This window comes from Andrena cerasifolii, chromosome 14 (genome assembly GCF_050908995.1).
Source record: "Andrena cerasifolii isolate SP2316 chromosome 14, iyAndCera1_principal, whole genome shotgun sequence".
Classification (NCBI taxonomy): domain Eukaryota; kingdom Metazoa; phylum Arthropoda; class Insecta; order Hymenoptera; family Andrenidae; genus Andrena; species Andrena cerasifolii.
In genome coordinates, this window is record NC_135131.1 from 6,091,458 (window position 1) to 6,105,694 (window position 14,237).

The following is a 14,237-nucleotide window of genomic DNA, read 5'->3' on the forward strand; positions in this document are numbered from 1 at the left end:
TTCGTGAACACAAACCTTTATTTGTTCGTTCATTTGAAGCTCCATTAGTTTAATAATGTAAACGCGATATACAGTTATGACAAGTTTGTAAAAATCCTGTGAGCTTATTTCGAAACGAGACTATGTCTAAATAACTAGACACGGTACAAAAGAACTGGCTTGGTATCTTTGTCGTCGCAACAACAGACGAACTCTACGCTCAGAGATACGTTCGACGATCCACGATCCATCGTCTCGCTGAACATCTCGCACATTACTAAATACAAATAATGAGAATACGTGCAACGATAGGTATGAGTTGGTAAGTCCGCGATAGGCTTTGGTTAATTTCTTTCGTTAAAGTGTTGGCTCAGTGTGCATATATTTCCAAATTTTTAATCATCTCCCCAGCTGTACGATCCACTCTATAATTCGGGCCCCATTCGCTTCAGCATTTCTCAATCCCGTTAATCTAAACCGGCAGGCTTTTATCGTACTTTTATCTCTGTGATCTGCGTCCGGAGCAGTGGATTCTCATCAGCGCGGATTTTGTTAATTTCAGCCCCCATATCATTTGTACGACCAGTCGCGTCCATTAATACGGCTCAGCGGGATTTTACTACATTTTTCTTCCCGCGATCTGTTTTTAATACGGAAAATCCCCTCCAGCAGCCTGGCTCCACTTTAATCCGAATCTTCGTTTAATTTCAACTACTTGACCCCCTGCAACGATCTTTTTTCCCCCGGAAATATTCGGATTAATCAAACGTTATCCCCCGCATTTTCCACCGTCCCTCCTAACTTCGCTTTAATCGGTCGCAATATTTCCCAGATTTACGCAGCTACTCGCTCCACTCGACTTACCAACACACTCGCCGTGAAAAAAAGTTTCCCCGGGCGAAACGAAAAGTTGTTCGCGGACCAAGGCTGATTATACTTTCGATTCAATTGAAATTACGTTGAAATAAAAACGAGGAGAGAGGATTAAACAATCGATGCTCACCCCTCGCCCCCAAAGTTTTCGCGAAGCTTCTCGTTACCCTCGTTCGGGAACTTTAACGGTGAATTCGTCCAATTTTTAATGGACAGCTGGAGAGAGCTCGACGTTCTCTTTCACGGTGGAACTTTCGAACTTGGTGGAATTTAATTCCCCCTTCGATCCGTAATTTCAACCGTCCCGAAGTTACAGACCACCCTGGATCCGTGCCTACACCCCGTAGACAATGAAATGCGGGCCGGCAAACACGTCGAAGGATACGACAGCGTTTCAACTTGTATGCTTTCGCCGAACTTCATTTACACTAGCGGTTCAGTCAAGCTGGATCAGTTATAGCATTTACCACGGTCAGATCAAGTGGATAATCGTATTTGAGATGAGTCTGGGACGATTGCGACAGGCTGCATTTAAATGCAATACGAATTGAGGGTTGCCACGAGTTCAAGCTTCCAAAGTAGCCAGGCTTTTTTTAACAGGGTCCCGAGACCCGGACTCCGCGTGTCCTTAGCGCCTAATCACTTCCTGCGAAATTCTAAACACAACTGGGGACCCTGCGGCAAGAGGGTGTAGCTCCACCTTTACTAACTTTGAGTAAATTAGAAAAAACTGTTTATAAAATTATTGCTCTGACTTAACATTAAAGAGGGGACCCTAATTGAACCTGGCTGAAGCTGTCAAGCTCGAAGAATGCTCACAGAATGCTTCTTCCGCGGTTTATTACACTGGCAAGCTAAGCTCGGGACCCCTGGACCGCCAGTTCACGTCTCGAAGATATGCTTCTGGGGTTAAAAGCATCCGCGAAGCCAAGCCGCAAGCCCTGAGGTCATTGCTCTACGAATGTACTCTCTCTATTTCCAAACAGGATTGAACTGCTTGCCCCATAATGGATTTCGTACTGTAGGTGCGATCCAAGTGCGTTCAAACAATCATCGTGCCGAGGCTGTACCGTTAGTGTAAATATATTCGACCCCTCTGCATTCGATATCATCCCTTTAGCAACTCGCCTCCGGTATTAGCGATACAAACGTGCGCCGCAAAACAGAAAACCATGAAAAAAGATTGTGGATGTCACATATCACTTCAGATCACTACATCCAGGCAGTGTTACGCGTATTTACACAAAAGCACCATCTCACAAAAGTCGCGCTAGCTCTCGCCAACTGGGGTGGCGATAATATTATCCCGATCGAAACAATAGGTGCGACTAAATACGCGACAAACTGTAGCAATAGTTTACGGGATTGTCGAACGAATTCAATACACGGAGCCAAATGTTGGCAACAGAATAAGTAAAATGTTTCCTACTAAGATTAATCCGATGCAACAATTTAAAAAAAAAAAGCTACGTGACTGATTCTGGTCCCACCCTACGAGAGCATTAAGAAACAGTCAACGAAACTGAAATCTGTTATCCCACCTAAGTACAAAGGGTTTCAATGAACCTTCAATGAAAAAATGGTACCGCGAAAAATTTGTCCCGAACTTGAAACGACTGATTAAACCAGAAAAATAAAGCGAAATTTCCCTTTCGACAACTGACAAGCGCATCGTTCTCCATAGTTTTCTCCGACCGTGGTTCGTTGTAGCTCGGACAAAAACGTAAATCGAGAAAGGACAATACGCGTCCTCTAATATTTATGCAATACAATCGATGTTTGCGTTCCGCTACGACTGTATAGCTCCAAGCTAAACGATAATGCGCCAGTCGCTATCCACTACTACTTCGTTATTCCACTACAGCAAACGAGAAACAATAGCAAGGTTCAGTTTATCATTTGGTATCTACGTTTTCTCTTCTCCAACGAATCAGATCGGCAGATATACATAATACGTGTATATTTATATGTACGTTTAATGTGAGTCTCAAATGCACTTTAGGTTCCGGTCCAGTCGGGACGTTCGTATCTCATCGCATTAATCGATTGTTCGTCGTCGTTCCTGAAAGAACAAAGCCTCAGAGTTTTATTTTCAATTATATTTCTGCAAGATCTCGTTTGACGACGTTAAACAAAAGCGTACATTACTTTCTATTTTATATAATGCATGGGGAACTTAAAGCCTCGATATTTAACCCTCCGAGTCTCGAGCTTCTCAAGAAACAGGGCTAAACCATATAAAAGATAATGCACAAATGGCGCGAGATGCTACACGAAGGGAATCGAAGGCATAAAAAGTATCACAAACTTCAGTTTCCACCATATCTGCAATGATTTACGAGAAACCTGGTTCACAGAGTTATCTCTAAAAAAAGGGGTTGTGATAGATCCAGATTTGATATTAATTAGTGGCTGAATAACGTCAAGACTCGAAGAGTTAATCTTACAATTAATGAATATCGCACCCTACTCCTACGTGAAAGTTTGACAATTTAATTGCAAAGAGACGATACAGCAAATACCTCTATTCAACTAAGAAACATCGGGTACAGTGACTTTACCACAGAACGCGACGGCCTTGCAAATTACATTCGCAAGAGTTCCTTTGAAAATTGCTACAAATCATTATCGCTATCGTACTATTAATTACTATTAACCCCTTCGCTACGAAGAGCGATTGTAGGGACTAATCGATCTCGAAGAAATAGGTAGATACGTGCTACAAGCGAGGGTACAATTAAAAGGTCGAGATACCCATTTAGCCACGTTATTATTCGATACATTACAACGATATTCCAATTATTGCGATCGTTTCTTTCAACGAGAAAGCTAATCCAAGATATTCAACTTCTTAGACCGAGCTCCTATAAGGAACCAATTGCAAAAGGATTCGCCGTAGCGAAAGGGTTAAACCGCAACGAAAAGCCAAGCACCGTGAATCATTGAACGACCAACGCGTCGATCGTTCCGACTAGATCGGCGTACTTGAATTGATCCGGTTCGCTGTCCGCGGAGGAGACAGTCCCTGGAACCGCAGAACCTCCCCCTAACTTTAAGGGTGCTTCTGACCGTGCGCGACTGGCACGTCCTCTTAGGCGAGCGAGTCTTATAGTAGGCGAGATTAACATTAGCACGTTTACTCTCACGATCAGTGTGGAAAGTCATAGATGATCTATCCTACGTTGAACTATGTACGAGGCGCGTGTCCGGTCGAGGAGTCTACAGACGAGTGCCTCCTCCGCTCTCGCGAGGCCGAAACAAATGAAAATACACGTTTCGCGTGCGCTACGAATATAACGCGAGGGATCCTGACGCCGCGCCGAATGATACGAGTCCATCGGTAAAGTCTGAGCTATTAGGCGGTCTCTGGGATCGTTCTCCACGTGTCTGGTCTTCTTGGCAGACAGAGTGGAGCGCGCTGTCGTTGGTCTCCGTGGACTCGCATCGACGGACCCCCAGGCCCCGAGATCTTGACGCGCTGCGATACATTACGGTGCGAGTCGACGCTACGCGACACGTTATAGACAGGGGCTGCGCTAGGGAGAGAGTTTAACGTTGAGAAAACAGTGCTAGGGCATGTAGAGTTCACGTTAAGCACAGCGGATTAATGAATTACAACGTACGACTTATCATTTTCCCTTCCTTCCGTTTTGTATAGTTTCCTCGAAGAAGCCTTATCACATCAATGTACAACGACGACACTAGGGGAAGCTGCGCTCGCTCGGCACTGCAAGCAGCGGTGGAACGCCCCAACCGGAACTTTCTCATCCTCGCATTTCTCCCTCGGACGCGTCTACAGTTCTCTAACTTCTAATTAGCAGGTGCAAAATTGGCCCGCTCGTGGCACTCTCGATCAATCCTATGGCCCTTTCGAAACACGATTCTTCACGCACACCCCCTCAAGGCGTTCCTTGTTGTATGTATCTCGCTCGGTACATACGCTCTTATGCATCGCTCGAGTTCCTTCTAATTTCTTTAGTTAATTAGATATTGGCGCACTAGAAGCGTTCAGTCTCCTTGATGAAACACGCGCAAAGTGTTTCGTCGCTCGACGCGCTTTACGTTGGCGTCGCACGAGACACGTTCATGAATTGATGCACGCACACATCCTCGTGCTAATCCCGCGCATTCCATACTTTTGCGGGTGTATGCTCGTTTCCTTGGAAAGAAAGAAGACGCAGCTTTATCTTCCCTCGTCCGTGAAGCTTCGCTGCTGCCTCTAGCTTTAAACATTGCAGCGTTGCGTAATATTCTCTTTTACTCACTCCTATGATTAAACAGTGCGCTCTGATTTCAGTGAATTTAATAAACGGACGATTAAGTCTCGTCGAAACAATTGTAAGAGTCGAAGCAATCATCGAGTGTTTGTCAACGGCTTAAAGTTTAAAACAAGAGTGTATCCTGCATAATATTGCACTTCAGGTTGCTCCGCCAACACGCGTCTTCTTTCTCAATTTATGAACGGATCGCGTGTCAAGAGTCGCTTGCTTATTATCAAGAAATATCGAAAAACGTCTATAAAGATTGTAATTACGATTACATTATAAACCTCGAACAACTCGGCATCGAACAGGCTCGCCAATAAACGTGCTCTATGAATTACACTATCCGCAACTGATCGTAAATAAGTTGCTCGGTCGTTCGATTCCTCGACACTACTGTGCGGGATAATGAATACTTTCAGTCGTTTTCGTAAGTCCCGTGATCTCGCGTGCCAGAAGCTCGCCTAAGCTTCTCGGTGTGTTGTGCGTGTCCGGTAGATCTCGCTTCTAAATAGCGATCGAAGCGAACGACGATAGGGTGAATGAGAATATGTAATTTCGCAAGAGATCGGTGGCAGAGTATGCGGTATAATTCGGAAAAGATAGTAGTCTTAGGTACGCTCGAACGTGATTCGGCAAACACGGAGAATCGTGATATGTACGAGACCTAGAAAGCTTCGATTAATTCCATTGACAACGCGTACAAAGGTGTCCTGACGAGTTAAGGAGGCGCCACCCTATCATCGCAACCGTAGCTTTACATCGATGTAACCGGTCGCGGGTTTGATGCTCGAACGACGTAGATTTTGCGGCTCACACCGTCACAGAAAAGAGCGTAGATTTTTGTCGGAGAGCGCCGCGCACGCAGCTACGACATAACGCGCGCTACAACCGCGCGAAGCTGTCTCTCGGAGTAACATGAGCAGCAAGAAATCTCGCTAGAAACAAAGTGAAATGAGAGCAATTAGGACAGTAGTCGTAAGAACGATGTTAATGAAACGCTTTGTGCCTTTGCCGCGCAACATGTGGGCCACGATGTAGACATCGGAGGAAGCCAGTATCTTGTTAATAGTATGTGATGATTCATTGTTTTGGTTCGTATCTGAATGTCTCAAAGGAGTTAGCATTATTAGCTGCACACTGATAAACCACCTCCCTAGCAAATGCAGCCACTCTCCCCCTCCGACTCGGAGCCGTTCTGCATCGGTGATTGATTCTGCAAGTCGACAGCTGCTTTCGTGTGTTAAGGCGTTATTACAGTGACCATTTGATTTCATGAGATTCATCGCGTTACATCGCGTGCGCGCCACACGTCTGATTATAGTCAGAACATTGGGTGCTCTATTTCTAGCGAAAGGATCGCTCTCGCGTAATATCATAATGGAATATTGTGAGCTTAGAAACATTTAATGCAAAGAACTTTAGGCCTTAGGAATGATATTGTAGACTTTAATTATTCCTTGCATTTAGGCAGCGTAACAAGTTTCACACCGTACAATTGTAACATCGTTACGAATCGTTTAAAACACATACGGCACGACTCTTAAGATTAATCATAAAATTAGTCCCATTCAATTTGAGTCATTAAGTATATGTATGCATTTGAGTTTTGTTTTTTCAAAGCTAGAATAGCTGTAATTTAAAAAGCATATAAAATTTAAATAGTTCAAAAATGGGACGGAGCATTCCCTAATATTAATTGTAGTGAAATTTACAGCCACAAAGCACCTTAATTAAAATTATACATTGAGTGCTGTTTATCATAATCTTACGATATAGTATAAAATATTGTATACCTATAAGTTCTACTGAAAATAGTCAGAAAGAGACAAATTTCTCGCGTGAATCGCGAAAGAAAAATACGTATACGTATATTCCTAGGGAAAAATGGCAAGAAAAGAGTGTGGATTTTGAGAAATTAACGTAAAAAGAAAAATAATAATGCTATTTGAGGTTTTTTATATAAATAAAAATATTACAATAATTATTAACAAAAATGTCACAATATTAGATATAATAGCATTCTGCCTAGCCATATCCCGTTTTTAAATTAATATATACAAATCCAATTTTGTCAGTATCTCTTTGTGAATTACTTTTTCTAAGTACGCGTTGTTTTTCTTCTTCTTTTTTTTTTGTATATATGTATAAACGAGTCTAATCAAGTTCGAAATGTATAAATAATACTTGAGTAGGAAATGTATGCAATGTGTTAATGTATGCAATGGTAGTTCCAAATTAAGGAAACCCTATCGAGCGTGAGCAATGTTTTCTTAAAATATTCTTAAAAAATGAGACAACATTAGCTGCTAGTTCTTGCATCGTTGCACTTCCTTTCTTAAAGTTATTCTCTTTGTATTCGTCTGTAGTACACACACAAGTACATACTATGTACGAGATTTCCTGTCTTCTATGTATATATCAGTTCAAATGTAAATTGAATGGAATCATGATATACAAGATTCTTATTGCTGGTACTCGCAATCGTTCACGTGAATGAACAATTGTGGCCGACTATGTTCTCTTGACTGCATTTACGCAATACGCAATTGTACGATTTTAGCGTCAGTTAAATTCACCAAATTGCATCTTACATATACATAACTATAAATATATATATATATATATATAAGTGCACCACGTCATGCAACTGCAACACTGATCATGCACACGACTAGTATTTCGTTAAGTCTTCTTTTTCAGATTGCAAAATACAGAAATTTCATTACTTAAAGTTAAAATTATGATAAGTACACGCGACGAACAAAATATGTATTAAAAAATTTATTTTCCAATTAAAAAAAAAACAAGATCAATGCACTATCTAAATATAAAAGTTATTAGCTATCGACATGTTAAAAAAAAGCCTGCAGCTTTGATGTAGAGTTCCAGAGTTTAAATAAATTGGATTACGTGGATGCTACGATGTGCTAATACACACGAACACGTTATTGTGTAAAAGCAGTCTGTTTAAGCTACCGTGTGATACTTATTTTCCATGAATAAAGAATTATAGCTATTTAGTACAGTGCTATTACTTTCCACATTTTAAACTGTGAAAAAGACACAGACTGAATTTCACTGTCCTAGCGTTGAAAGTTTAATTTATAATTTAACTTCAATCAGTGCCTTGTCTACCATTAGGCTGATCGGTGGTTTAACATGCACAACTGCTTTCCGATGGTTTTAGTTCAATTGGTGTGTCCTTGAGAACTACTTCTTGCACTACGGGTTTACCAACATATTAAGGAAAACACAAAAAATATAACGGAAACTGAAAATGTTAAGAATGTTAAATAATAATATTAAAAGTAACATATTCGAAGCGACGGTTCGAAATATCGATAACGATAACGACAAACCTTAATAAGACACGTGAAGTTATTTATATAAATATTTACGTATGACGTTACTTTGGAAGAAGTCTGAAATTTTGGTAATTAAGCATTTCCTCTAAAATATATAATAAATAAATATGATACACTCAAATGAGACTACTCTGAAAGTAATTAATAAGATCATAACAAACGTAATTACGATAAAAAAATTGAGGATGTAGGGTGTACTGCTGTATTCGAAGAAAGAAAAATTCCTGAAATATGAGTATATGTAAATGTATCATGCAAATGTGTACATTACGCATCTTTCGCAAAGGATACTGTCTTCGGGAGGCTTATTTTCAGTGGAATCCATGCCTGGTAAAGCTGCTGCTACTCTTCTAAACAACTGAGAATTAAACCAAATACCATTAGTATCTCATGATTGCGAGTAAGTATAGTAAAACTATAAGCCAATATTGGGAACACATACTTGTTTTACATTGTAACCAGCTTTAGCGCTGGTTTCAATGAACATTACATTCAATTCTTTAGCTTTTCGTTCCCCTTCTTCCATTGATACTTGTCTCTTCTCACTCAAGTCTGTCTTATTACCCACTAGCATTATAATTACATCACTTCCTCTTTCGGCTCGTACGTCGTCGATCCATTTCGATGTTTGATGAAATGAGTTTGCATCTGTGTAAATAGTTCGCTTGAGCCAATGCAATAACATCTGACCATCAACGCTGCGCTGCTACTATAAACTACACTCACTAGTAATATCATATACGACAACTGCCACTGTAGAATCTCTGATATAACTGGGTATCAGGGATCGAAATCGCTCTTGACCCGCAGTGTCCCATAGCTGTAATCTTACAGTTCTATCCTCTAAATACATGGTTTTACTTAAAAAATCTATACCTATCGTTGCCTGCAACAAATAATAATGCGCTACATTATTATTTTGTGCACCACCCGTACCATATGTTTCGGTGAATTTTCTGCATATATTTGAGAGAGAAACAAACGCATTAAATATGGATTATCTCAGCCTCGTTAATGCTTTTATAACACCTTCAAAGTTAACGTCCTTTTAATTACCAATGTATACTTAGTTAAAGGAGAGAAAGAGATTCATTTTCATGAAATGATACCACTGTTCATAAAAGAATATAATAATAAAGTTCTTATGATTATCCTACAATTCTGTTTTTATAAATCTGTCTATTAGAAAAAGTCAATATCTTGGCTTCTCTACTGCCTCTCCTGCTAGCATTTGCCCCTGACACCTGATATTGACTGTTTTGTAGAATAGAAACATATTTTAGTTTAAAGTTCTTATCTAGCTCAATTAACTGAGGCACGCAGCAAAATGAAATTAATGACTCGCTATATTCTCATAAGGTCATTGGAAAGTGTGTCACTGGAATCAGACGATCTCACAAGATTTTAACGTGGGTTGTATGATAAAGAAGACCAGTAATAGGCTGTTTAATTAAGTATTCGTAAGAGCATAAGTTCTTGTAAATTCCATAGAGTAATGTTTAATATGTATAAACAAAGCATATAAAATAAATCTTAATGACAAGTGAATTTATGTAATCCTTTGATGGATTAATCTAACATTCACTGCTATATTATATATTTAAGGACAGAGTGATACATTCTTTAATAAAACAGATACCGTCAAGGACCCAGTTCCTGATCAGTTTAGGAAAATAAACCAAATAATAAACTTATTATCATACAAATTTATTCTAACAAATTACTAAATAATTATGAAGTATTTTGAAATTTATAAGTAAAATTTGATAGCTCATAGTAAAACGTGTGAAGGTGATCAGAAACTGCTCCCTTTGCATTTTTTACTTTCAATTAAATTATAAAATAATTATTGTTACGTGCACCTTTTTAATACCAAATTGAAGATAAAACATAGATTTACTGAAATAACGAAAAAATCTTTTAAATTTGGTTAAGTTTTCCCTTTGCACGGTTAAAAACCCGCGGTAGTCACTCTTAAGTGATCGGATACTGGGTCCTTGATGGTAGAGTACATGTAAATATTATAACACATACGTATGTATATATCAAGAAACCATTGCTTTCATACCTGATACGTGTTGTCGAAGCTGTCATACATAAACCGTGTGATGAGAGACGTTTTTCCTACTGCAACACCAAATCACACGAAAGATACGATAAGTCAGCTGCGCGTTATTAAATACTAATAAAATTAGAATTAAAGTTATCAACTTTTCTGACCGTTGGATTAAAGACTATATTGTTGACAATTTAAATAAATATATAGTAAGTAGATCATGTCTTCCAGGGAGAAGCATAAATTATTTAACCATAAGATTTTTCAATTGCACCGCAAATGTGCTGTTCCAATGTATTCCGTGATTGTTTAAAAGGAAACAAATACACCGTACAACCGTACAAAGGAAGGTGACTGAATTATGAACACCAATGGTATTACATATTTCTAAAAATCGGACTGAAAGGACGTTTCTACCAGTCCGCGTTGAATCGCGGGAATCGTGAAATGTAAATAGATATATTACGAAGAAGGCTGAATAGAAGATTGAAGAGGTGACAACAAGAACGACGCCGAATTCGATCGGAACTATTAAATTACAGAGTAAGCAGAAATATTGATCTATAACCTAGAATAGTGATCGGGAATGGACGGGAACGCTGGTTCTCGACAGAGAGGAAATCACCGAGAAGATAAAACCGCGAGGTACATCGGCAATATTGATCGAAAATCAACGGAAGTATATGGGGAAAATACATACCGCTCTGTTCACCGAGAAAGACAAGCTTAAATTTCCGCAACGGGTTTCCAAAATCACCCGAAGATGACATTTTCCTTGTATATCAGAACTACTGCGCGATGAGTTATCAGTACCGAAGTAACGAGCAGAACTTAACCGATGCAACGAGTCATTAATTTTCAGAAGGAATCATTTAACTTGACAGATCGCAAAGCCACTCCTTCCTTGAATCGCAAGGCAGCCACGTTTAACTGGGAAGTGACGTCATTGGTTAGTCGCCAGCCGCCTTCTCCCCAGATGGCGTTCGAACGTTCAAACCAGACTAACATAACAATGACTAAATAAAATTTCAAACAAACCTATTTAAATTTAACAGCGAAATTGAAAGCGAAATACTACGCGCGATATGATAAAAAAATAGAATCCCTTGAAACCCTCTTTATTCCCTTCCGGAGGGCAAATCTTAATATATAAGCAGAAAGCTTTTATATGTTGTGTGTCTGTCGCCTAAAAACTTTTGAACAATAAACTCTAGGATCACGAAATGAGCCTCACCTCATGTCTTACTAATCCAGACAAATGCGACTATATTCACGAAAAAATTTTTTTTTTTATAAAATCAGAATCCAAATTTCGGGCGAAGCTTAGTAAAGCTAGTATTAAATATTGAAAGAATTAAACATAAACTATAAAATGGTTTATTAATTACTGTAATAGTTAGAATCTGTACATTTCTTGTAGGTTTAATGTAATTAACTCTTCCTCCTTAAATAGCTTGTAAACATTCGGTTTCGGTATATTACATAGTCTTTGTAGATTACATTGGTACATTTATAAATCACCTTTTACTTTAGAAAAATACTTCGCAACATTGCTATGGTGGATTTATACATTTTATATACATATGACATACGCCCGCGCATACATACATATCTGGATCTTTCGAAGTATACATTTACTGTTGATGGAGTCTGTTGATATTTAAGTTTCTGTAAGGATCCTCAACCACGATAGAGTTACAAAGTAGATCGTAAACGGTTCTATTAAATCTAAAGAAGAACAGCGTAAAGCCTACTGGGAATAGAATCGCTGAAATCAAGTTTTTCACAACCGATCGGCCAAGCGCGAGCGGCAGACCTAAATCTGTTCCTGGTGAAACAAGCACAAGATTGGGGTCATCAGGTCGGTCGACGGGTGTAACGTTGCGGCACTGAACCACCCTCAGTCCCATCATAGATTTCCCGGGGGTCGCACCGCCTATACGACCATTTACACCATGCTGCAGCCAAAATGCCTACAATATTTCTCAGTCTCAGTTAACCGATCCTCGACGCCGCTTCCGACAATGTTGCTCTCACCTCAAAAATGCAAACTATCACGCGATGGATCATTTCTAACACCAACATTCCATACGTCATATCTAAAGCCATTTTATAATCGATTCGCAAGTCCATCCGCAAGTCGTCTATATTTCTGGAAGAATGCGGAACGCGTCCACAGATAAATATAAAGGATATTACAAGTATACAGGAGGACAGGCCGTGCTTAGTCCCTCGGTCTTACATACATGAAAGCGAAAACATCGATGGCGATAAAGGCAATGGAAAACTTCAAGAGGAACAACATCGTCAAATCTATCAACTCGGCTGCGAATCGTTTCCATACTGGCGGTATGCGATACTCGAAACCTGAAAGATTACATGTCCTCAAATTTCAATAAATACAGTCACTCTTAAATCAAACGATAAGCAATGAAGACGCGTGTTTCAAAAATACTGCATTTGAGAGAAATATGCATTCGAGGGCACACGTGGATGTATAGACTACATACGAGAGAGACGACCGTGCGGAATGCAGTGTTTTTGTATGAAAAGCACATATGGTACTGGCTGAACCTCTGTTGGAATGCGATGAACTCAGGAGTTATCATTATAACCTTCTACCTTCGGTTCCAGGAGGTTGGAATGGAGGTCCTATACGGTCTTGCGCCCTTCTCTGTCTTAACGGATCAATCTGCTGGCCAGTCGCGCCGATAAGTAACCTTTGCGTACTCGCTATATTCGGTATTTGAGACGAGAACGACGGTATACCTATAATTATTCTATTTTATAGAATAATTTTGCCATGTCGAGGAAATGCAACGAACATATATAAATTGTACAGGTCGCAGAAACGCGAGAGAAGGAATATAACTACGATCGTACCAGCTGCTGGATTCAGTATTTGACCGGACATTAGGTAATACGGGAACATCGTGGCCATGCTTTGCCAAGCGTATGCTTCGTGCAACCATTTCTCCAGCTTATTAAAATATTCGGAACGTTCCTCCGCGGCTGTCATTTTAGGATGGTCTTTACATTCGGTGGATTTGTTTGGTATTGTTTCGTCGTTTGTGTCATCTACCATGTTGCTGTTTTGGAGAATTAACTGCTTCTTAATGGACTCTATTCGATCGAGATTAATAGAACGGAGGTAACGGAGACGGATGAAATACGTGTTCGACAGAATAAACAAGAAACGAGGAGGTTTATTCCGAAATTCGATCAAAACAAAACATGGTTCTATACGAAATGACGCATCCGGAGCCTTATGTTCTCTGTTGCAAGCTACTTTAACGTTACAGTTCAAGGTTGAAAGTATAAAGCAGAATAAAATATTATCGTTTAATTGTTCGACTACACGTTACATTTGATATACTATTTTATTTGTATTCCCCTTGGCGTCCATTGTTTAAAGTAGTGTTTTAAATAATTCGTTGTGATTTTTACCTAGCACTGTCCGGGTTGCCCTAACCGAGCCGTTAAAACTTTCGTATAGGAACGACTCTGGGCAAGCGTAGCAATTTCCTTGAACGTTTAAAACACAAAAGAAATTGAAAGGTGACAAGTACGGGCAAGTTGATCGCAGACGTCCACTCAAAACGTACACGCGAAGAGGAAAGGTTCGAATGTAAACAAAAAATTACTGTTTACAGGCACCACTGGAGTAGTCGCGGCAAAAAACCCTAGACGTGCTTCTGA

The 14,237-nt window shown here is 39.7% G+C and overlaps 2 protein-coding genes across 3 annotated transcripts; both read right to left on the bottom strand.

Annotated features, from left to right (window-relative positions):
- Positions 1–344: 344 nt before the first annotated feature.
- Positions 345–11,479, bottom strand: Rab6 (RAS oncogene family member Rab6). Of its 2 annotated transcripts, none has more exons than XM_076826431.1 (6): positions 11,239–11,479; positions 10,551–10,609; positions 9,209–9,368; positions 8,925–9,130; positions 8,774–8,840; positions 345–6,344 (listed from the first exon to the last, which is right to left on the bottom strand). In XM_076826431.1, exons 1-6 carry the CDS (start codon positions 11,306–11,308, stop codon positions 6,271–6,273), a joined length of 636 nt encoding a protein of 211 aa, XP_076682546.1. In that variant the 5' UTR covers positions 11,309–11,479; the 3' UTR covers positions 345–6,270. The 2 variants fall into 2 exon arrangements, with proteins under 2 accessions (XP_076682546.1, XP_076682547.1); XM_076826432.1 differs by lacking the exon at positions 345–6,344 and adding an exon at positions 7,057–8,339 and having other exon boundaries at positions 11,239–11,478.
- Positions 11,480–11,899: 420 nt separating this feature from the next.
- On the bottom strand, positions 11,900–14,151 carry LOC143376288 (protein FAM8A1). Its single transcript, XM_076826429.1, has 6 exons — positions 13,986–14,151; positions 13,422–13,627; positions 13,161–13,307; positions 12,785–12,905; positions 12,576–12,690; positions 11,900–12,511 (listed from the first exon to the last, which is right to left on the bottom strand). The coding sequence occupies exons 2-6, from the start codon at positions 13,621–13,623 to the stop codon at positions 12,173–12,175; spliced, it is 924 nt and encodes a 307-aa protein (XP_076682544.1). The 5' UTR covers positions 13,624–13,627; positions 13,986–14,151; the 3' UTR covers positions 11,900–12,172.
- Between the last annotated feature and the right edge of the window lie 86 nt (positions 14,152–14,237).